The sequence below is a fragment of the Penicillium bovifimosum genome (genome assembly GCF_028826915.1).
Source record: "Penicillium bovifimosum strain IBT 22155 chromosome Unknown utg000005l_segment0_segment0, whole genome shotgun sequence".
In the NCBI taxonomy this organism is placed as follows: Eukaryota; Fungi; Ascomycota; class Eurotiomycetes; order Eurotiales; family Aspergillaceae; genus Penicillium; species Penicillium bovifimosum.
The window spans coordinates 5,161,851-5,183,267 of record NW_026622714.1 but is presented as its reverse complement, the minus strand read 5'-3'; the positions used below and the strand labels follow the sequence as shown (position 1 = coordinate 5,183,267).

Sequence of the window (21,417 nt, the reverse complement as noted above, 5' to 3'; positions counted from 1 at the left end):
TCAAAGTTCCACTGCTTAACTTTGTCCATCCTGAAATTTGTACGGTGTAGGGGCCTGAGCGAGGGAGTTAGAAGGTCTGCACGGGCGGACGTTTCTGGGCCCCGAGATCTTTGTCTGCGATGCGCTCAATGGGGGAATGTGGCTGCCTCTAATGCACCCACAGCCTTGGAGGCATCTGCCACCGGAGCTTAGATTGGAGCGGATGTGATCTGCACGACCCATCTTGCCCTTTTCCGAGCCATCCTGGGTGGGGGAGTGGAGAGAGGTCAGGTGGGCCCATTGTGGGTGACTGGTTAAGCGAAATTGCCGAATTGGTGTTGGAGGCCTGCAAGATCTCTCTTCATCCGTTACTCTTCCTTGCTAGATCAAAGTCTGGTCGTCAAATATTAAGCCGAGGACATGTGATATACAATGCGGATGATTTGGAAGACTGCAGATGTTGTATAGATCGGATAGATCTTGATGGATAGGCTAGATGTGATAGAAATCACTTGAATATTCCATATCTTAGTACTTTGCTCTCATATTTGACTCAATCGATCTAATCTGGGCTATTGATGATCTCCTGGACTAGAAGTACATCACTCCATTCCTTCAAAATTAGCTGATCTCGTTAGAGACGGCAGTCGTCAATCTAGCTGATCCCGAGGCTGTCGATATCTGATTTTTTTCCCTCTACGGAGTATTGTACTTGTGCTTCTCTGAATGAGAGACCTTTCTCTCATTCTCTCTATTTTGGAGGATCGGAAAGAAATTCTTCCAAGCCACCTCCACTGTCAAAAGTCCGAGTCTAACTTGTTTTAAGTTAGGGCTCGGGGAGAATCACGAGTCACCCGTGGGTGGCTTGCATTGTGTAGCTACACAACCTTACTGTGCAGTAACTAGCTAGTTCATTACTGCATAATCGCTACATCTCACGGGACTTAGACTATCCCGACGCCTATTCCAATGCCTCCAATACCATGTTCATGGAATGCCCAGTATTGTGGGTTCATAACGAGATACGAGCTCGGTTGGCAACGGCAACGGCAACGTTGGAACAACAACCCCAGTTAGTTTCAAAGGCCAGTCGAAGACTGGCTACTAATCCCCCAGTGGAGCACGCCACGACACGACAACGTCCTGCTCCACACCTCTGGTACTTTGTCATTTCGGTCTGTCCCGACTTTCCCTCTGCAGTCGAACCCGACCCGAAATCAGGTCTGGTGAATTGAGGGGCCAACGTTGAACAAAGTACATTATTACATACTACGAGAAGGAGCAGGAGCATCTCTCTCCTATGTTGATCTTGATCATCCCTCTCGAGTCCAGCCGGGACCTCTTCCCCAACGGAGCGTACCGAAAAGACCCACAGGCCCCTTATTCCTTGACAGCCCCATCCGAAGCCGATCACTACTGTTTCAGGCAACCATAACACAATAGGGACAATTCTCACAAAGACCGCCCAGCCCCAAAGCTTCAATTTCGAATCAGCAGTTCCAGACACAATCCCTTTCCCCACATCGTCGACGCCAGGAATAACGGTAGAACCCACACCGAAGACGAGCAGGTGTCCCGAGAGCTGCCGTGTGCCGAGTATCGTCAACCGTTCAAACCGTTTAGACCTAGTCTATGGAGTAGTCTAGACATGCATGATCCATAAACGACACCGTCGTGGAGTAGGAGCGTTAGCTTGACATAGCCTTCTGGCCAATACCTGTTTGCCCTTAGTAAAATAGGGATACTTGAGCGAATAATGTTAATCGCAATCTTGTGTACCTATTTCTGGAGGGGCTGTCTGCCCTTCTTCCTGTCGAGGATTCCCTTCCATGAACCTATACATCCAAGTTCGACATGGGTCTCGCGGCTAACATCCTGTCACTGGCGACAGTGACCAATCTACTATTGGGTCTTGTTGCGTATGTGGCGGTTAAATTCATCTGGCAGATTGTCTATTATCGCTTCTTCCACCCTCTTGCCAAGTTCCCCGGTCCCTTCTGGGGCTCCGTTACTCGTCTTTGGATAGCATGGCACAATCTACAGGAGACAGAGGTGCCCACTGTCTACGCTCTTAGCAAGAAATATGGTTGGTTCATGATCCGATGCGCAAAGAGCGTAGTTAACAAACCAACCCCTCCTCTAGGCCCTGTTGTTCGAATTACCCCGACATTGTTGCTGGTCAATGATCACGAGAAGCTCCCCGAAGTCTACCACCGCAATGCAGACAAGACTGGACACTATATCACCGGAAGTTTCGGCGAGACCGAATCTCTGTTCAACATGAGGTCTCACAAGAACCACGCTGTCTTCAGGAAACACGTTGCTGGACCGGTATGGAAACGATATACAAGCCTCAGATGTCGATATCAAACCTGACACTCTGTATAGTACAGTTTCAGCAACATCAAGAAGATGGAGCCATTAGTTGACCTGCGCATCAACGAATGGACCTCCAAGCTCGACGAGAAATTCGTCAAGACCGGCGAAGCCTTCGACTTCTCCTGGTGGGCAGTGTAAGCACAACCGCAAAACAAACCCCAATCCCCCAATTAACAATGCAAAAGCTACATGGCCTACGATATCATCAGCGAGATCGGCTTCGGCGCACCATTCGGCTTCGTGGAAAAAGGCGAAGACGTCGGCGGCCTAATCCAAGGCTTCCACGACGGCCTCCCAGCCTTCGGACTCCTAGCCCGCCTGCACCCCTTCACCTCCTGGATGAAAACAACCTTCCTGAAAAAATACCTCGTCGCAAAGCCCGAAGACAACACCGGCATCGGCGTCCTCATGCGCTTCCGCGACCGTCTAATCGACGAGCGCGTGAAAGACATCGCAAACAACAAGAAAATCGGCCGCACAGACCTCCTCCAGACCTTCCTCGAGGCCAGAACCGAAGACTCCCAGCCCCTGGATCTGGAGTACATCCGCGCCGAAGTCCTTCTCGTCCTCCTCGCCGGCGCCGACACAACTGGCACCGCCTTCCAGGCAATGGTGCAGTTCTTGCTGACGCACGCGGAAGCATACGAGCGCATGATGGCGGAGATTGATAATGCGACGCGTCAGGGTCTCATCTCTGATATGCCGCAATATAACGAGGTCCTTGAGCATCTGCCGTTTTATGTGGGGTGCGTGAAGGAGACTATGCGGTTGTGTCCTTCGGCGCCGAATATTTTCCCCCGGTATGTTTCTGAGCCTGGGCTGGAGCTTTATGGGAAGTTTGCGCCGGCTGGCACGGAGATTAGTTGCAATCCGTATCTGGTGCATCGGGATCCCGGGCTTTATGGAGAGGATGCGGAGGAGTTTAAGCCGGAGAGATGGTTGGATGTTGAGAAGGCGAAGTTCTATAATAAGTATAACTTTGCATTTGGGTATGGGTCGCGGGTTTGTTTGGGCAGGGATATTGCTATGATGGAGTTGTTTAAGGGGCCTTTGCAGGTGAGATATCTGATTCTATTTTGCGGTTTCGGTTTGTCTGGGGATGCCGGCTAATGATTGTTCAGTTCTTCCGCCAATACAAGCCGGAGACTGTGAAGGGTAAGCCCGAGGCTCAGTTCATGGTCAAGGGTGGTATCGGATACTGGAAAAACGTGTGGTTGACCATCTCTCCTCGGCCAGAGGTCAAGGCTGCATAACTTGGCGGAATGAAGGTTTGCGCAGGAGACAGCTGTTGCCAGTATGCCAGTATTGAGGTTGGAAAACAAATATCATTTACCGCTAGGAGACTGTATATAGATGAGGAAAATGACATGTAATCACACAAAGCCGGAAGTTGCGAACCGGGTCAACTTTTGTTGAAGCCTTTTGGCGGACCGGCTCACCCGCCGTTGAAACATGACATGGCGTTAGACATAAGATGGAAGAAAAAGAGCATAAAGCACTTATGAAGATTCAGTACCCATAACAGCATTCTAAAACATCGTTAGCGATAAATTTTGGCGTAGGAAATGTCTGACTAGAGTGGCTGGCTACTTACTCTTGCCTCGTGGTACAGAGGGGTGATACCAGTCCAGTGAACGAACTGGTACACACCTTGTCCAACAAGGACCTCAAGTCCAGGAATCGTGGTCCAGCTGGCGTCGGAGGCAAGCTGCATCAAGGCGGTGACAGAAGGCTTGTAGGCCATCTCGAGGAGAACGCGAGGCTTGCTGGTGTCAGAAGTCTTGCCGATAAGCGTACCGTCGATCTCCTGAGCGCGCTCAAACATGTGGCAGAGCGTCTCGCGCATGGCAGGGTCGATGGGGCGGTCGGCGGGGATTGTGCCAATGGCGACCTGGGGCACCGTGTCGAGCTGGGCGTGGTTGTCGACAACGCGGATATTGTAGTTCGTCGGGAAGGTCGAGACCATGCTCTCAAGCTTGCTGGCATTGCGGCCTACCACGTAGATCGGGGAGAAGCCCATGTTGTGGAGGGCGAAGATGGCAGCACGGGCGGTACCGCCGCCGCCGATGACAACGCCACTCTCGTTTCCGGTGGAGCCGTAAATACCTGCGTTGCGCAGGCATTGGATCATGCCTTGCCAATCGGTGTTGTAGCCGACCAGACGAGGGGGCTTGTCGCCGTTGGGCACGGGGACGATGGTGTTGACGGCGCCAATAATTTCAGCCTCTTGAGCGACTTCGTCGAGGAGGGGCATGATGTCCAGCTTCAGGGGGATTGTAACCGAGGCACCACCGAAGTCGGGGGCGGAGATAAAGTCCTTAACATCTTCAACGTTGGTGGTCTCCAGGCGTGTGTACTCATGAGGAAGACCCATTGTGTCGAAGAGAGTGTTATGAAGGGCGGGAGACCGTGAGACTGAGACGGGAGAACCGAAGATGGCAAACTTCTTGGCCTTGATCTCACCCATCAGGGACAGACCGCGGCGGATCTCTGCTGCGGACAACTGACCGGGTGCGGCCTTGAAGGGAAGGCTGGGGTGAGAAACTGGGGTCATGAAGCCATTCAGGATACGGCTGAGCTGACCAGAGTCGCCCATGTTGATCGCAATCAGCGGGACATCGTGGGCCTGTTCAGCCCAGGTCTTGAACTCCCGAAGGGCAGTGTTATCATCAAGGGTCTTCGCAACGCCAACAAGCTTGATTACATCGCCGTACTCCAGAGCACGGTTGTAGAATTGCATCCAGGACATGTTGGACCATGACAGGGTGCTCTTAGGGTCGTGGTGCGAGGCGATGATCTTGGAGTAACCTTTCATCTCAGTAACGGCACGAAGCATGGAATCAGGGAAAGCGATCTCAAGATCCACAAACTCGCATCCTGTACGGAATGCCAGTCGGTATAGCTGCATTGCGGCATCGTGGGCGTCATCAGGGAAGCGGCCGCCTTGGCTCTTGGTGCGGATGGTGAAAATGACCGGTAGAGTGGTACGGCGGCGGAGGATAGACAATTGTTCGTTGACGTAGTCAACCGAGGGAATTTCGCCGTCGGCTGAAGGGTCCTTCAGTAAATCAACACGCAACTCAACAGCATCAGAGCCGACACAGGCCTCGGTGATGATATCACCCGCGGGCTGGAGATCAGGCAAGGTCAATGAGACGAAGAAGCTGTGCTTCTTCTTCTTGATGAGATCAAGACTGTTGACTTGACCACTGACCACCCGCATGAAGCGGCTGAAGTCCTCGGAGGCAAGAGCCAGTTCATTTGAGGATGAGTGCTGGCTATAGTACTGGATGTTACTGCACTCCTGGAACCAAGGCTTGCGTCGGAGCCACACGCCCATCATGTCCTCGACGTAGGCTGGGCGAGTCTTATCAATCTGCAAGAACTCCATCACCAGGTTGATATCGCGCATGATGAGAAGAACATTGCCCTTGTTCTTGTGGTAGTCGGCAAGCAAATTCCGTGCTTCTGGCATCTCAACAATACCTCCGCCGCAGGCAAAGACATAACCAGTGGGGTGATCCTTCAAGACGCGCTTAAGGACAGCCAGTTCCGCGTCCCTGAAGCCCTCCCAGCCGCGAGTCTTGATCATTTCGGGGATGGTGATACCCTCAGATGTCTCGAGCTCCGTGTCAAGATCGATGAACTGACGATCAAGGGTCTTGGCAACCCAATTGCCAGCGGTGGTCTTTCCGGCGCCACGCATACCAATGATGAAGACAGACGCTCTGCTCCGCTCTTCAACGCTCGAAGAAAGCTGCTCATCTTCCTTGAGCTCCTTGCCCTCGAGTTTCACGCCAAACATCTGCTTCATAGCGTCCCACCAGCCAGGCCAAGTCTTGCCGACACATTCTCTTTCCAGAATAAGGGTGGGCTGAGGAGCGATCAAAGAGAGAACACTGAAGCTGAAGGCGACACGGTGGTCGTCGTAACAGAACACACCGCCGGAAGGCTGGCGAAGGGTTGTACGGTCGATACCGTCGATCTCAAGACCATCGTCGTGCTCACGGCACACGACACCGAACTTGGCGAGCTCATCTTTCATGGCCTTGATGCGGTTGCACTCCTTGACACGCTGGTTGGCGATACCGTAGATCCGGGTCGTGTGGTTTGAGTCCTTGCCCCGGGCAACAGCCGCAAGAACAGAAGCACCAAGGAAGGCGTCTGTCATGGGCTCCATGTCGACATTAGGCAGCGGTCGCAAGATGCCATCAGCAGGTCCAGTAACTGTGGTGGAAGTATCAGTCTGTACAACAGAGCAGCCCATGGGCTTGAGAACCTCCACAGCGAAACGAGCATCACCCTGGAGGGACTTGGAGCCAATGTTAGGAATGGTGCAGGTGGTGCCAGAAACGGCAGCAATGGCCAAGGGGTATGTCGCAGAACTTGCGTCGCTTTCCACGACATACTCGGCAGGGTTCACGTAATTAGCCTGGGGAATGTGGTAGGTGTGTTCCTCAGTGGTGGACTTCTTCACATCGATACCGAAAGAGCGCATCATCGCAGTGGTCATGTCGATATAAGGCTGCGAGATTGGCTTACCGCCGACCAGCTTCAAAGTGACTGGCTCTTTGGCGTACGGAGCACACATGAGCAGCGAAGAGACGTACTGCGAGGAAACCTTGGCGGCCAGATTGATCTTTCCTCCTGCGAAGCCTCCTGAAGCAGCAATCTTAAGAGGAAGGCAGCCCTTGCTTTCCATATACTCGACACCGGCTCCATTCACGGTAAGAGCATCGACAAGGTCGCCAATAGGCCTTTGCTTCATCCGGTTGTTACCAGTCAAAACACTGAAGTCAACACTACTGGGAGTAGCGAGGGTCGCAACGGTTGTAAGGAATCTGGAAGCAGTTCCGGCATTACCCAAGTACAAAGGCGAAGGGCTTGCGACGATCTTTCCGCCTTTGCCGTTCACAACGAGAACCTCACCTTCCTCTTCCCAGGAGAAGGTCGCCGCACCGAGTCGCTCCAAGGCATTCAACATGACCTCGGTGTCATCAGAGTGCAAAAGATTCTTGATGCGACAGGTACCAGAGCCAAGCGCGGCAAGCACGAGGGCACGGTTGGAGATACTCTTGGATCCGGGTGGTGCGCAAGTTACATTGAGCGAACTTGGCACTCCGGGGTGAACCTCGACGCTGGGAGAAAGAACAACAGCAATATCGGAATTGGAGACGACACTGGCCTTCGGCTCATGAGTGCGGCCAATTGCTGACAAGAGCACAACCTTCTTTTTCGGGCCATCATTCTTCTTGTCCAAAGCCATGTTGAACAGTAGTTGATCCACAGAGCAGTGCTTGCCAGCAGTCAACTTGCGAACACGTGCATCTTTCATGGAAGTGGGCAAGCCATAGGCTGAGATGCACTTGACCACACGAGCCACAGCGACATCTTTCAGGATACCCAGATGCCTCGCAAGCTCGGCTTCCTTCACCATGCCAATTGCGACACATTCGCCGTGAAGAATCTGAGGGGTCAGGATCGCCTCAATGGCATGTCCAATTGAGTGACCCCAGTTTAGTAGATTGCGAAGACCTCCCTCACGCTCATCTTCAGTGACAACGTACGCCTTGTGGCGTGCCGATGCTAGAATTCTAGCCTTCAGAATATCCCGGATTCCATCAAAACGACCCTGACCAGGCTTCACCTCGCTGCGCACAGCGGCCAGAATAGCTTCCGCATTATCCTCCAACGCAGTAAACTCTTCTTCGCTTGAGATGGCAGCAGTCTTAATAACCTCGGCCATGCCATTGATAAATTCCCGAACAGGCAGGGTCTCGAGGAATTCGAGATCAATGTAGATTCTCGACGGTTGCCAGATAGCACCGATGAGGTTCTTGCCGAGAGGAGTATCAATGGCGGTTTTTCCTCCAATTGAGGAGTCGACCATGGCGAGCAATGTGGTCGGGACCTGCACGTAGCGCACACCACGCATGTAGGTGGATGCAACAAATCCAGTCAAGTCACCAATCACACCACCACCCAATGCGATGACAACTGTATCTCTGCCACATGGTGGATCTTGGCTTAGCATCCAATCTTCAATGTCGGCTTTGGTCTGCCGTGACTTGGAGCTTTCCCCAGGAGCCGCATTGTGGACGAGGAGCCGAGGGGCTGGAGTGACCGAGGCGGCGGCAGCCTCGAAAGACTTTTGGAAGGTAGCGGTATAGAGGGATCCGAGATTGGTATCGGTGATGAGAACGTAGGTCGTCGAGGGCAAGCCATTGATCAGGTCTTTTGCGACAAAATTGCGCCAGATGCCAAAATCAGCGATGATGCTCTCCCGGCCCAAGATGCTGATCTTGGTGGGTTCCGACATTGTAGAGATGAATGAGGGTAAGGAATTCGGTAATGAAAAGATCTAGACAGTACTCATTTCATTCTGTGGCTTTCTAAACTTGCGAGATTAGCACCGTCATGCACAATGACTCAGGATGCATCCCACTTTCCGCTTATGCCACAATAAAGCCAGCGATGCAAGGCGCACACCAATGGGAAATAGAGGACGAATAAGCGGGGGAAATAACCAACCTGGAATTGAGCTGGACCAAGAGCCAATGAATTAAAGAAAAAGACTATAATGGGTTAAGAGTCAAGAGCAAAGGAAAAAAAGCAGAATGATCTCCATGGCGTCCCCTCCGGTATCGCGGGCAGTTTGCTGACCGCCCGGTGACCAAATCTGTCACATCTCCGCCGGGGCTGAAGTGTCAATAATCCCATGCAAGGGTCCTGACAATCGATCTCACAGGGATCATAATGCCTCAGATATACTCGAGTCTGCAGCTTGAAGCCTCGATAACGACATCTAGTTCAGCTTAAACTAGGTAGAAGAAGAGTTCTACCTATTCCAAATCGTTTCCATGGTATTGATTGACTCAGCTGTGATGATTCCCGCTTCCATATCTACAGTGGGGGAGTCAAATGCATTCACCGTTGAGTTGGATTTTGATTGTCTTGCTGAATATGTATCTACGGAGTCCGGACTGGGCACATGCTCGTTACTCCTCGTCCTCTTCATCATCGTCATCCTCCGCTTCCGAAACTTCCTCTCCAAGTTCTTTCAGTCGTTTCTAGACATTGTCAGTAACATCCTCATTAAAAACTTCCACAGTTATCAAGCCATTAAACGTACCTTGTCGTCGGCTCGCTTAGCCTCTAAGTCTCCGAAGACGATCAGCAGGTCTTCCAGTTCAACCTGGGCAGACTGGCGGGCCTCTTCCTTTTCTTTAGCTTCTGATTGAGCCTTGTCGAGCTGGGCCTGAATGCTTTTGAGGGCTTCGGCCGCACTGCGGGCACGTGACTCGGCCTCTTCGGCCTTTTCCTCGGCCTCTTTGGCTCGTGCTTCCAACGCAGAAGTCTGGGATGCTGTGCCTTCTTGGGCTGTTGCAAGATCATTGCTAGACTTCTGGGCCTTTGCAAGTTCTGGCTCAAGGGCTGCGACGGATTGTTTCAGGGTTGCGATTTCAGCTTCATGCTCTTTTTTGGCTGCAGCAAGACTTGACTCAAGTGTTCCAACCGTATCCTTGTGATCAGTAGTCTGAGCCTCATGTTGCTGCTGGGATGCAGCAAGGTCGGCCTCCAAGCTTCCAATTTTGCTCTTGTAGTCACCCACTTCGGCTTCGTGCTGTTCCTTTGTTGCGGCCAACGTAGACTCCATGCTTTGCAATTTCTTGCTGATATCAGCCACCTGTCCATCATTGGATTTCTCGGTGTTTTTGAAGTCTTGGATCTGCTTTTCAAGACCAGCAATCTCTGCGCCATGGGCCTCCTTGGATTGACTGATCGTGCTTTGCAACTCCTCGATCGTCTTGTTAAGACCACCGACTCGTTCATCGTGGGATTTCCTGGTGCTTTCCAGATCTTGGATCTTTTGTTCAAGCTCAGTGACCTTTGCACCGTGAGTCTCCTTGGACTGACTGATGGTATTTTGTAACTCTTGAGCTTTCTTCTTGAAAGTGGCAAGTTCTCTTGCACCTTGTTCCCGGACGCGGGCAAGTTCTGCCTCCAAGCCACGAATCTTTTGCTGCAGCCCAGCAATCTCCCGCTCATGCTGCTTGCTCATTTCATTTAGTTTGCTGCTTTTGCTTTCGGATTCCGCCGATGCCTGCTTGAGTTGATGGTCGAGAGCACGAAGCTGATCTGCATGCTGCTTCAGTAATTCGTTCTTCTGGTGCTTATGTTGGTCTTCGAGCTTTGATAGCTGCTCCGACAGCTCCTGCGCATGGCTATGTTGTAAAGACTGAATGGTCTGTTGCACCCTTGATACCTCCACCGAGCTAGATTCCTTCGTCTTTCGATGATCCAGCTGTTCCTGATCAAGCTTCCGTTGGATGCTCACAAGATCAGACTCCAATTTTTGAAGCGTTTGGGTTTTATCTTCGATTTCTCCGCGCAAAGCGTCGACCAGCTCTCGCGACACGCCCTTCTCCACGCCGTTGGTGACAACAGAGATCTCAAATCCGGGTTCACGATCAATGGCGCGAAGTAATCGGCTATAGTTATCTTTCAGGAATTCGACGAAGGCGCGGTCAAAGAAAACCTCCGGCAGTCCTCCCTCGACCTGAGATCCAGCGGTTTGGGGTAGGACCTCAAAGTCGCGAACTAATGGACATTCTCGGAGCCTTGTGATCTTATCAATGTATTGTTCCCTTCCAAGCTGCTCGATAAGCAGTTTGTGGAGAGTGGTGCGAGGAATCGGGGAGTCTTTGGTGGAGAACTCATAAATGATACCCAACAGCACTGTGCAAAGTCCAGGCAACAATTTGCTGGGAGTGCGCTGGTGCTTGATTTCCTGTAGCAAGGTTTGGATGCTGCTGCCCTCTCCAAGAAAGTCGTTCACAACATCCGGATCTTCGAACAGCCAACCACAGAGCAACATCAAATAACCAACGGTGATTCTTTCATCATCGCCGCGCTGCAGTCCAGTGATCAGATTACCCACGATAGATTGGACACTCGTGACTACTTCTTCGCCGCTCTCAGCATCGCCCTCGGTAACCCTCATAGCCGTTGCCTTCGCCTCTGCATCATCAAAAAGCAGATGGAACATAAGGACAGAGGCCATCCACACTTGATATGGATCGGCATTTCCTCTCGCCTCCGGTGCAACGAGTAGTACAGATAGGATATTCGGGATTCGATCCTGTCCACTGGTATGCCCTTCAATCGCTCGCCGAAGCACATGCATACGAATACCAGAGTGTTGAGCGAAGAACGCCTTCATACATTCACAGGCAGCAAGCCGTGCATCCAAAAGGTTATTAGGAGCGGGTTCAAGGCTGAGCTTTAGGAATGCTTCGATGACATTGATTCGTAGGGGCTCATTGACATGCCCGTTGGCCGCCTTGTCGCCGCCGTGGTAAGACCCCCACAGGACTTCGATATCACCAAATCTTTCCTGCAATGGTGAGTTTCCACGGATAAGATCGGCACAAGTCGATAAAGCCTGGGCTTGTTAGTCCACGATGTAGTCAATTCAACTACAAGGGCAGCATCTCACCTTAGCTGTAACACTGACGCTGAATCTTTGACCGAATGCGATGCTAAGGACTTGTTCGGTCACACCATTCTGCCAAAATGCAGTCTGATTAATGGGCGTAGTCATGCCACCGCGAATCAAGAATAACTGAATGATGGCCAAAAGCCCCCAAACATTCTTGTCTCGATGGATCAAGGTCCACTCTGGTGCCGAGTCGTCGCCTTCTGGTTCTTGTTGACATTCATGAAGCAGCCGTGTCACCCGTTTCACGTATCCGGTCTCGCGGAAGAACGACTGATTGGAGACATTGAATCGCAATAACTGAGCCAACAAAGACAGGCAGTCTTCTACCACCTCAGTTCCATGAGTCAATGCTCCTTCTGCTTCGATAAGAGATAAGAGTATCTCAAATGCATTCTCAAATGCCACAAGCTTTTGTAGCTCTTCTGAGGAAGGGGTCAGGGCAATCAACAAGACAAGAGCCTCTAGCAGACGTAACCAAGTTGTCAGATCCAATTGCTTATTCCCATGTAAAAGCGATCTGGACAAAGACTAACCGTTACGCACTGGCTCCCTCGCATCTGTCAACACATTGACTAGCTTGGAAATCCCCAGTGGCGCTGTGAAGATGCATTCTTGTGTCCGTTCCGGTCGTGCGCTGCAAATGTGGGAAATCAATTGAAGGCAATAAAGGCGGGGATAAAATTCGCGGGCTTCGAGAAGGTCGAGTAGAGTAGTTATATTATCTTGTCGCTTTCAAGGTGTTAGTACACTGCCCAGGGACCAAGATAACAATGTGTACCTGAGTGAATTCATCTGCCAGCCACAGAGCTATTTCGTCTGATGCCTCGGGCTAATAAAATGTGTGAGCAGCTCCAATGGGTCTGTTCCAGAATACGCGGCACCAACACTAGATTCATCAGGCGTGAAGAGCATCAGGAGGGTCTCAAGGACCACTTTGATGGTGTCCGCATCTTCACTGTCATTGCGTAGACTGTTGATCAATGATCGCAGACCTCCGGAGGCCACTGATGCTGGGTAGAGTTTTGCGAAGCTTCGGAGCCCTTGAATTGCTGCTCGGCGATCTTCCAACAATGTAGCACTCTGGAGTCTACTGCTCAATACATCGATTGTGTCCGTAGCCGTTTGTTTGGCCGGAGCTTGCGACTCGAGGATTCGGAACATCGTAGGTGGTTTGCACTATCATGGTCGCCAGCCGAGGGCGTAGGAACTGATAGTCATCTAAGGAACACAGAAAAAAGAGATCCGAAGATGAACTGCGGGTTGCAGTACTGTGTAGAAAGCTGTCCTACTGCCGAAGGGGGCTAAACGCCGATCTTGGCTCAACCCGCAGAATCGCCCGACCGCCCCCGGGATTTATCTTTTCGTCCCCGGAAAGCTCTCGAGTCTCTTCCACTACCCCAAACCTGCACCGTGATCACTACGGTTGCACATTGCTTTGCTTTGTCCCATTTGTTTCAAAGGAGTCTGTACTTCATTCAAACAGTCTCAACTTATCTTGCACCCACGGAGATCGCGCTTGCGCCTGTATGAACGCCAGGACCTGATTGCGACACAAGAATAAGCGATACCCTCTCAGATCTTGACACCACGAGTGTCGCATTACCGTCATGGGTGTTCCTGCACTGTTCCGATGGCTCTCCAACAAGTATCCGAAGATCGTCTCCCCGGTCATCGAGGAGCAGCCCAACCAAGTGGATGGAGAAGAAATTCCGATTGATATCACCGGTCCTAATCCAAATGGCGAGGAGCAGGACAACCTCTACCTAGACATGAATGGTATCGTCCATCCGTGTACCCACCCGGAGGGCAAGCCTCCCCCAGCGGATGAGCAGGAGATGATGATGGAGATCTACAAGTACACTGATCGCGTGGTCAACATGGTGCGCCCCAGAAAGCTTCTCATGATTGCTATTGGTATGTATTAGTCCAACGGAGCTTGCGCATTGACAACGGATTTTAGCTAACCTCAACCTGATATCTAGATGGCGTCGCCCCAAGAGCGAAGATGAACCAGCAGCGCGCGCGTCGATTCCGCTCAGCGCAAGAGGCCAAAGAGAATGATCAAAAGAAGGAGGAACTTCACAAAATGCTTGCTCAGCAGCATGCTACAAAGACCGGTGGCGATAAAATGATGCGAGAGGAGGTTGTTCAGAAGACATGGGACAGTAATGTCATCACGCCGGGAACACCTTTCATGGACATCCTTGCTGCGTCGCTGCGGTATTGGATTGCCTACAAACTCAACACTGACCCGGGTTGGGAGAAAGTATGTTTTGCTCTTTTTTCCCCGGCGCTAGCACTCAACTGACGTGAACAGCTTAAAATCATCATTTCAGATGCCACGGTTCCAGGAGAAGGCGAGCACAAGATCATGAACTTCGTGCGATCGCAGCGAGCCTCGCCTGATCATGATCCCAATACCCGTCATGTCATTTACGGTTTGGTACGTTTACACGAATCTTGTATCTGAGTAATTCCAGGACACTAACTTTAAACCAAACAGGATGCTGATCTTATCATGCTGGGTCTCGGTACACACGAGCCCTACTTCCGAGTATTGCGTGAAGATGTGTTTGCCCAGGATTCTAGGCCTCGCGGATGCAGACTCTGTGGACAGAATGGCCACAAGGCTGAAGAGTGTCTTGGTCGCCCAAAGGAAAAGAATGGAGAATTCGACGAGAAACAGCACGCTGCACCTCTCAAGCCATTTATCTGGCTCCATGTCGCTGTCCTAAGAGAATACCTTGCCGTGGAACTTCGTGTCCCTCAACAACCTTTCCCGTTCGATTTGGAACGTGCGCTTGATGACTGGGTCTTCATGTGTTTCTTCGTCGGAAACGATTTCCTTCCTCACTTGCCCTCTTTGGACATTCGCGAGAACGGAATTGATACTTTGATTGCAATTTGGCGGGATAATCTCCCCGCAATGGGAAGCTATCTCACCAAAGATGGAAGTGTTGATCTCAAAAACGCTCAAATCATCTTGCAAGGGCTGGCAAAGCAGGAGGACGCCATTTTCGCGCGTCGTAGACAAGCGGAAGAAAGGAAACAGGCAAATGAGAAAAGAAGGAAGGAGCAGGACGCGGCTCGCAATGAAGAACGCTCTCAGAAGCGCAGACGGAGCTCTCCCCCGTCTCGCAATCAGCGCGGTGGTGGCGGTGAGGCCGTTCCTCCCATGGAACTGATCACACCTGGCCGAGGCCACTTGGCCAAGGAGACCAGGGAGTTGACACACAGCATGGTCATCAACCGTGGAGCTGTGTACCGCGCCAATATGGAGAACAAGAGTGCCGCTGCTGTGCTGAAGAGCAAACTCATGAAGACCAAGCAGGGCGCAGCTGATGCCGTCGAACCCTCAGTTTCCCAGGACGGGGAAGCATCTACTGAAGCCCTAGAGCCGACTTCGCCTGGAGGCGGAGTTCTCGGAAAGCGAAAGGCGGAAGTAACCGAACAGGAGGTCGAACAGGAAGTCGAACAAGAGGACGAGGAGGCAGGCACACCGGGCAGGGACTCACCACCGCCCCCGGTTCCCGAGAAGCCCAAACAAGATGAGCCTCAAGAAGACACTGTCAAGCTTTGGGAGCCTGGATATGCCGATCGTTACTACGAGCAAAAATTCGGCGTGGACCCTAAAGACTTGGAGTTCCGTCACCAGGTCGCTCGTGAATATGCAGTTGGTCTTTGTTGGGTTTTGCGATACTATTTCCAGGGCTGCCCCTCTTGGGTATGTTGCCCACCTCCGATTCCGTGTTTATATGATGGGACTGCGCTGACTTGATTGTAGAATTGGTATTACCCACGCCACTATGCTCCGTTCGGTGAGTTTTGCTTTATATCTTTGTTCCCATGTCATCTTTCTTCTATCATTACTAACCTAATCTGTACAGCTGCCGACTTCGTTGATATCGCCGATATGGACGTCCAGTTTGAGAAAGGCACCATCTTCAAACCATTTGAACAGCTAATGGGTGTCCTGCCTGCCTCATCTAACCACGCGCTCCCGAAGGTTTTCCATCCTCTCATGGAGAACCCCGATAGCGAGATCATTGACTTCTACCCGGAGGACTTCCCTCTGGATCTGAATGGCAAGAAATTTGCTTGGCAAGGCGTCATTCTTCTCCCCTTCATCGACGAGACTCGTCTTCTAAAAGCAATGGAGAAGGTATATCCTCTTCTCACTGAGGATGAAAAGAGTCGCAACTCCCATGGGCAGGAGGTTCTTCTAGTCTCCGACAGACATCCATTGTACCAAGACCTTGTGGCGAACTTTTACTCCAAGAAACCGGGTCCGGCAGAGTATAACCTCAAGTCGGATGTGAGTGGCGGCCTGGCTGGTATTGTCCAGCGTAGCGACTCTTATATCCCTCACAGCTCCTTGGTCTCCCCACTCGAGGCACATGGCATGCCGAGTGTTGAGGATGATCGTTCTCTCACGTGAGTCTATCCTTCTCGTTTTCATATCCTCATCCATGTATTAACCAAACGCAGGGTTCTGTACACGATCCCAAAATCGTCTAGCGTGCACAAATCTATGCTTCTCCGTGGTGTCAAGCTACCGACGCCCATGTTGGATTCGAACGATATCAGGGCTACGCAAGGCCGTGCCCAGAACTCGGGCCGATCATTTGGCGGTGCACCTTTCCAGGGCAGGGGACGTGGCGGTCGAATGAGCTATGCCAGTGATCGGCCGAACCCATTCGCTGCGCACCTCCAAGGTGGTCCCGGAGGTGCCCCTATGGTACCTCCTGGCTGGGTTCCTCCCGGCCAAGGATACGGAGGTTACTCCAGGGGACCGCCTCCACCACCTCGCGGGGGAATGTCACACCAGTCAAGCTACCATTACAACCAAGGTGGCCAGTACAATCAGGGCGGCCAATACAACCAAGGTGGCCAGTACAACCCGGGTGGTCAGTACAATAATGGGTATCAATCGCAGAATTATCGCGGAGGTCGTGGAGGTGGCCGAGGAGGTCGAGGTGGCGGTGGCCAGAATCGGGATCATTACTCCCACAATCAAGGAGGATACAACCGCTACTAGATCGCGGATGATGCTCCAGATGCCCTCCTTCCATTTTTGTGATTCTTCGTTATCGTTGTTAGTATCTTATGACACATCCGGCATTTGGGCATGAGGTCAGAGGGAGGAAATGGAGTTCCGGACAATGTAAAATGAACCAATTGATGTTTCAATGAACTCCGTACGTCCTCGTAGAGCATAGTTAACTAGGCCCTTCCTCTAGCCCTATCGCGATATTCATCGTTTGTAGAAGGCGGTGTGTATGGAGGGGTCAAGGCAATAAGGCACAATGGCAGAAAAACGAGGCGGGGTGACTCACCAGGACTGCAAGCCCTGAGCGATTGTTAGCTGCAGTCAATCTTCTCTCCACAATTGCAAGACCACTGGAGTCACCACGACATGGATTTTCCCGCGGAAGAAGAGCGCATGCTCGCTCGGTGGAGGGAGATTGATGCCTTTCAACGCCAAGTTGAACTTTCGGCCGGAAAGCCACGCTATGGCTTCCTGGATGGCCCTCCGTTCGCTACCGGAACCCCTCACTACGGGCATCTGCTTGCTTCGGTAAGGACATTGCCATGATTGATTGGGATCGGACAACTCTAACATCCTACTGCTAGACTATCAAGGATGTGATCCCCCGTTATTGGTCCATGAAGGGATTCCATGTGGAGCGCCGATTCGGTTGGGATACGCATGGTGTGCCCATCGAGTAAGCTCAATTCGTCCTACAACTGCTCTAAGGACAAGGATTCAGCTGACACGAGATTGTTAGATATGAGATCGACAAAAAGTTGGGCATGTCCGGCCTGCAGGCTGTCCAAGAGATCGGAATCGAGAAGTACAACGAGGAGTGCCGGTCGATTGTCATGAGATACGCAACAGAATGGCGCGAAACTATCGAGAGATTGGGTCGTTGGATTGACTTTGATAACGACTACAAGGTATGTTCGAGTGCGTTCGGTCTTTTGTGTGTTTTTCGCTAACACGATTATCATCTAGACCATGAACCCGACATTCATGGAATCGGTCTGGTGGGTTTTCAAGGAGCTCTTCGATAAGGGCCTTGTTTATCGTGGATACCGTGTCATGCCTTACTCTACCGCCTTGAACACCCCGCTCAGCAACTTCGAAGCGCAGCAGAACTACAAGGACGTGCAGGATCCCGCCGTTGTTGTGACATTCCCTTTGCTCGATGATCCCGAGACCTGCTTACTTGCGTGGACCACGACCCCGTGGACTCTTCCCTCGCACACTGGTTTGTGCGCGCACCCCGACTTTGAGTACGTCAAGATCTACGATGAGGCTACAAAGAAAAACTACATCCTCTTGGAGGCTCTCCTTCGAACAATCTACAAGGACCCGAAGAAGGCCAAGTTCAAGATTGTCGACCGTCTCAAGGGTTCTGATATGCTCGGATGGAAGTACGAACCCCTCTTTGATTACTTCTATGAAGAGTTCAAGGACTGTGGCTTCAAGGTGGTGAATGACGAGTATGTCACTGCCGAGGATGGTGTTGGTATTGTCCACCAGGCTCCTGCTTTCGGTGAGGAGGATTACCAGGTTGCTATGAACCACGGCGTTATTTCTGAGACTCGCCTTCCTCCCAACCCCGTTGATGCACAGGGTTGTTTCACAGCTGAAGTTCGGGACTTCGTTGGTCAGAATGTTAAGGCCGCTGACAAGGGCATCATCAAACTTCTCAAGGGCAACGGCCGTGTCCTCGTTGACAGCCAGATTACTCACAGCTATCCATTCTGTTGGAGATCTGACACTCCTCTGATCTACCGTGCTGTGCCATCCTGGTTTGTGAAGGTCAAGCCTATCATTCCTGATATTCTTGATGGCATCGAGAAGTCCCACTGGGTCCCATCTAATGTCAAGGAGCGCAGATTCGCTAGCTGGATTCGGAACGCTCATGACTGGAACATTTCTCGCAACCGTTTCTGGGGAACACCCTTGCCATTGTGGGTCAGTGATGATTTCTCGGAAGTTGTCGCTATCGGAAGCATTGAGCAACTGAAGGAACTGAGCGGTTACGAGGGCGAGCTCACCGACATCCACCGGGATAAGGTCGATCACATCACCATCCCTTCATCTAAGGGCAACGGTGTTTTGAGACGTGTTCCAGAGGTGTTTGATTGCTGGTTTGAATCCGGCAGTATGCCTTTCGCAAGTGTGCACTACCCCTTCGAGGGTAAAGATGAGTTCGAGGACCGTTTCCCCGCAGACTTCATCGCCGAGGGTCTTGAGTACAGCTTCCCTCCCGCCTTTTGTCATCGAATATTCCCAGCTAATATTGAATTTTAGCCAAACCCGCGGATGGTTCTACGTACTCAGTGTCATCGGAGTTCACTTGCGCCAAAAGCTACCATACAAGAACGTTGTGGTAAATGGCATTGTGCTCGCGGAGAATGGCCTCAAGATGTCAAAGAGGTATGTCATCGCCCATATCATGCGCTCTGGCCAATATCCAAAATACTGACTTCACAGGTTGAAAAATTACCCCGACCCATCTTTGATCATGAATTCTTACGGGTAAGTAACGATCGTTTTTCTCCGTTGCCGAGCAGAGAATTGCCTACTAACAACTTCGAACAGATCGGACGCTCTACGATTGTACATGATTAACAGCCCGGTTGTTCGTGCCGAGCCTCTCAGATTCAAAGAAAGCGGTGTCAAGGAGATTGTCAGCAAAGTGCTTCTCCCATTGTGGAACAGTTACAAGTTCTTCGAGGGCCAGGTGACCCTCCTGAAAAAGACCTCCAACATCGACTTCGTCTTCGATCCTGCAGCGGAGAGCACCAACACAAATGTTATGGATCGCTGGGTACTTGCAAGCTGTCAATCCCTGCTTCTGTTCATCAACCAGGAGATGGCTGCCTACCGCCTGTATACGGTTGTGCCGCGCCTTCTGGGTTTGATTGATAACACAACCAACTGGTATATTCGCTTTAACCGCAAGAGACTTAAGGGTGAGAACGGCGTTGATGACACATTGCACGCCTTGAATACTCTCTTCGAGGTTCTCTACACTTTGGTCAGGGGCCTTGCTCCCTTCACTCCGTTCATCACCGACAACATCTACCAGCGCCTCCTGCCTCACATTCCCGAATCGCTCCGTGCTGAAGACAGCCGTTGCGTACACTTCCTTCCTTTCCCCGAAGTCCGTCAAGAACTCTTTGACGAAGTTGTCGAACGCAGAGTGTCTCGCATGCAGACCATCATCGAACTCGGTCGAGTCTCACGCGAACGCCGGGCTATTGGTCTGAAGACTCCCCTGAAGACCCTTGTCGTGATTCACAATGACCCGCAATATCTCGAGGATGTCAAGTCCCTTGAGCCTTACATTCTCGAGGAGCTCAACGTCCTGGAGCTTATTCTTTCGTCTGACGAAGCCAAGTACCAAGTCGAATACTCAGTGTCTGCTGATTGGCCGGTGCTAGGAAAGAAGCTGAAGAAGGCCGTCCAAACAGTCAAGAAGGCTTTGCCGTCTCTCACCAGTGATGATGTGAAGGGCTATCTCGCGAACAAGAAGATTCTGGTTGATGGCATTGAGCTCGTTGAGGGTGATCTTGTTGTAAAGCGAGGAATCAAGGAAGACGGCAACTCCAAGGGCATGGAGACCAACACGGACGCTGATGTGTTGACCATCCTTGATGTAAACCTGTACCCGGAGCTGGCTCACCAGGGTCTGGGTCGTGAGATCATCAACCGTGTTCAACGCCTTCGCAAGAAGGCTGGTCTGGTTCCAACCGACGATGTGAAGATGGAATACACAGTGATCTCGGATCCAGACAACATTGGCCTTGACGAGGCATTCAAGTCTCAAGCCCAGGCCTTTGAGAAGGTTCTGCGTCGCCCGGTCGAGATGAGTGACTTCAGTGGTGATAAGCTCCCTACTGGAAACGAAGAGGGCACTATCTCCCAGGAAGAACAGGAGGTGCAAAACGCCACTTTCCTTCTGCGTCTTCTCAAGCTTTAGAGAGCCGAAAGAAAAATATGTAGATATCAATTCTACTGTCCAACGATTTATTTTTGTTTTGAATGATATCATAGTCATTCGTGAATAATTCTTCAGAAGCGAATTCATCACAATACACAATTACAAGTGCTCCTGCTTGCGCCGTACCCAAGTAGATCAAATATCGCTCTAAACCCAGGGAAACCTCCGCTATTCAACCCATAATGACAGCACATTTAGCCCTTTTTCGATGCCGCCTATTCAAGTTCATTAGTGGACTGTACAGCACTCGTTCTTGCCTTGCTCGTCACTCACCAGATAGCAATTCTTCAGTCTCAAGAACTCCTTGGCACACATATCTTTATGTACTGAGTTGTAATCCGTCATAACACACTTGCCATATGCAGCAACCTATTCCTAATCAGCCACGCAATGCCAAAGGTCATTCGGAAGATACAAACCTCTGCAGAGCATTGTGCTGTAGCTTTAGCAATCTTCTCAACCGGACGAGTCTTTCCTGGCATATTGATAGGATGAAGCGAGGATGCAGCTCTGGAATGTGACGAATAGTCTCATTCT

At 51.3% G+C, this 21,417-nt stretch overlaps 6 protein-coding genes across 6 annotated transcripts; 3 read left to right on the top strand and 3 right to left on the bottom strand.

Annotated features, from left to right (window-relative positions):
- Positions 1-1,833: 1,833 nt before the first annotated feature.
- N7515_007186 (cytochrome P450) lies at positions 1,834-3,611 on the top strand (the record flags this gene model as incomplete). Its single annotated transcript, XM_056667930.1, has 4 exons — positions 1,834-2,310; positions 2,368-2,492; positions 2,544-3,414; positions 3,480-3,611. The coding sequence occupies 4 exons, from the start codon at positions 1,834-1,836 to the stop codon at positions 3,609-3,611; spliced, it is 1,605 nt and encodes a 534-aa protein (XP_056521526.1).
- A 246-nt stretch (positions 3,612-3,857) lies between these two features.
- On the bottom strand, positions 3,858-8,677 carry N7515_007185 (pentafunctional protein ARO1; the record flags this gene model as incomplete). The annotated part of the gene is made up of 2 exons (XM_056667929.1): positions 3,858-3,887; positions 3,953-8,677. 2 exons carry the CDS (start codon positions 8,675-8,677, stop codon positions 3,858-3,860), a joined length of 4,755 nt encoding a protein of 1,584 aa, XP_056521525.1.
- A 679-nt stretch (positions 8,678-9,356) lies between these two features.
- On the bottom strand, positions 9,357-13,021 carry N7515_007184 (uncharacterized protein; the record flags this gene model as incomplete). The annotated part of the gene is made up of 6 exons (XM_056667928.1): positions 9,357-9,428; positions 9,491-11,803; positions 11,858-12,321; positions 12,394-12,589; positions 12,639-12,689; positions 12,746-13,021. The coding sequence occupies 6 exons, from the start codon at positions 13,019-13,021 to the stop codon at positions 9,357-9,359; spliced, it is 3,372 nt and encodes a 1,123-aa protein (XP_056521524.1).
- A 446-nt stretch (positions 13,022-13,467) lies between these two features.
- Positions 13,468-16,898, top strand: rat1 (5'-3' exoribonculease Dhp1; the record flags this gene model as incomplete). Its single annotated transcript, XM_056667927.1, has 7 exons — positions 13,468-13,774; positions 13,843-14,126; positions 14,178-14,303; positions 14,364-15,584; positions 15,645-15,678; positions 15,748-16,294; positions 16,349-16,898. The coding sequence occupies 7 exons, from the start codon at positions 13,468-13,470 to the stop codon at positions 16,896-16,898; spliced, it is 3,069 nt and encodes a 1,022-aa protein (XP_056521523.1).
- Positions 16,899-17,166: 268 nt separating this feature from the next.
- On the top strand, positions 17,167-20,859 carry N7515_007182 (isoleucine--tRNA ligase ILS1; the record flags this gene model as incomplete). Its single annotated transcript, XM_056667926.1, has 8 exons — positions 17,167-17,187; positions 17,232-17,438; positions 17,495-17,586; positions 17,650-17,818; positions 17,877-19,126; positions 19,185-19,310; positions 19,368-19,412; positions 19,476-20,859. The coding sequence occupies 8 exons, from the start codon at positions 17,167-17,169 to the stop codon at positions 20,857-20,859; spliced, it is 3,294 nt and encodes a 1,097-aa protein (XP_056521522.1).
- A 249-nt stretch (positions 20,860-21,108) lies between these two features.
- N7515_007181 (uncharacterized protein) lies at positions 21,109-21,362 on the bottom strand (the record flags this gene model as incomplete). The annotated part of the gene is made up of 2 exons (XM_056667925.1): positions 21,109-21,249; positions 21,300-21,362. 2 exons carry the CDS (start codon positions 21,360-21,362, stop codon positions 21,109-21,111), a joined length of 204 nt encoding a protein of 67 aa, XP_056521521.1.
- Between the last annotated feature and the right edge of the window lie 55 nt (positions 21,363-21,417).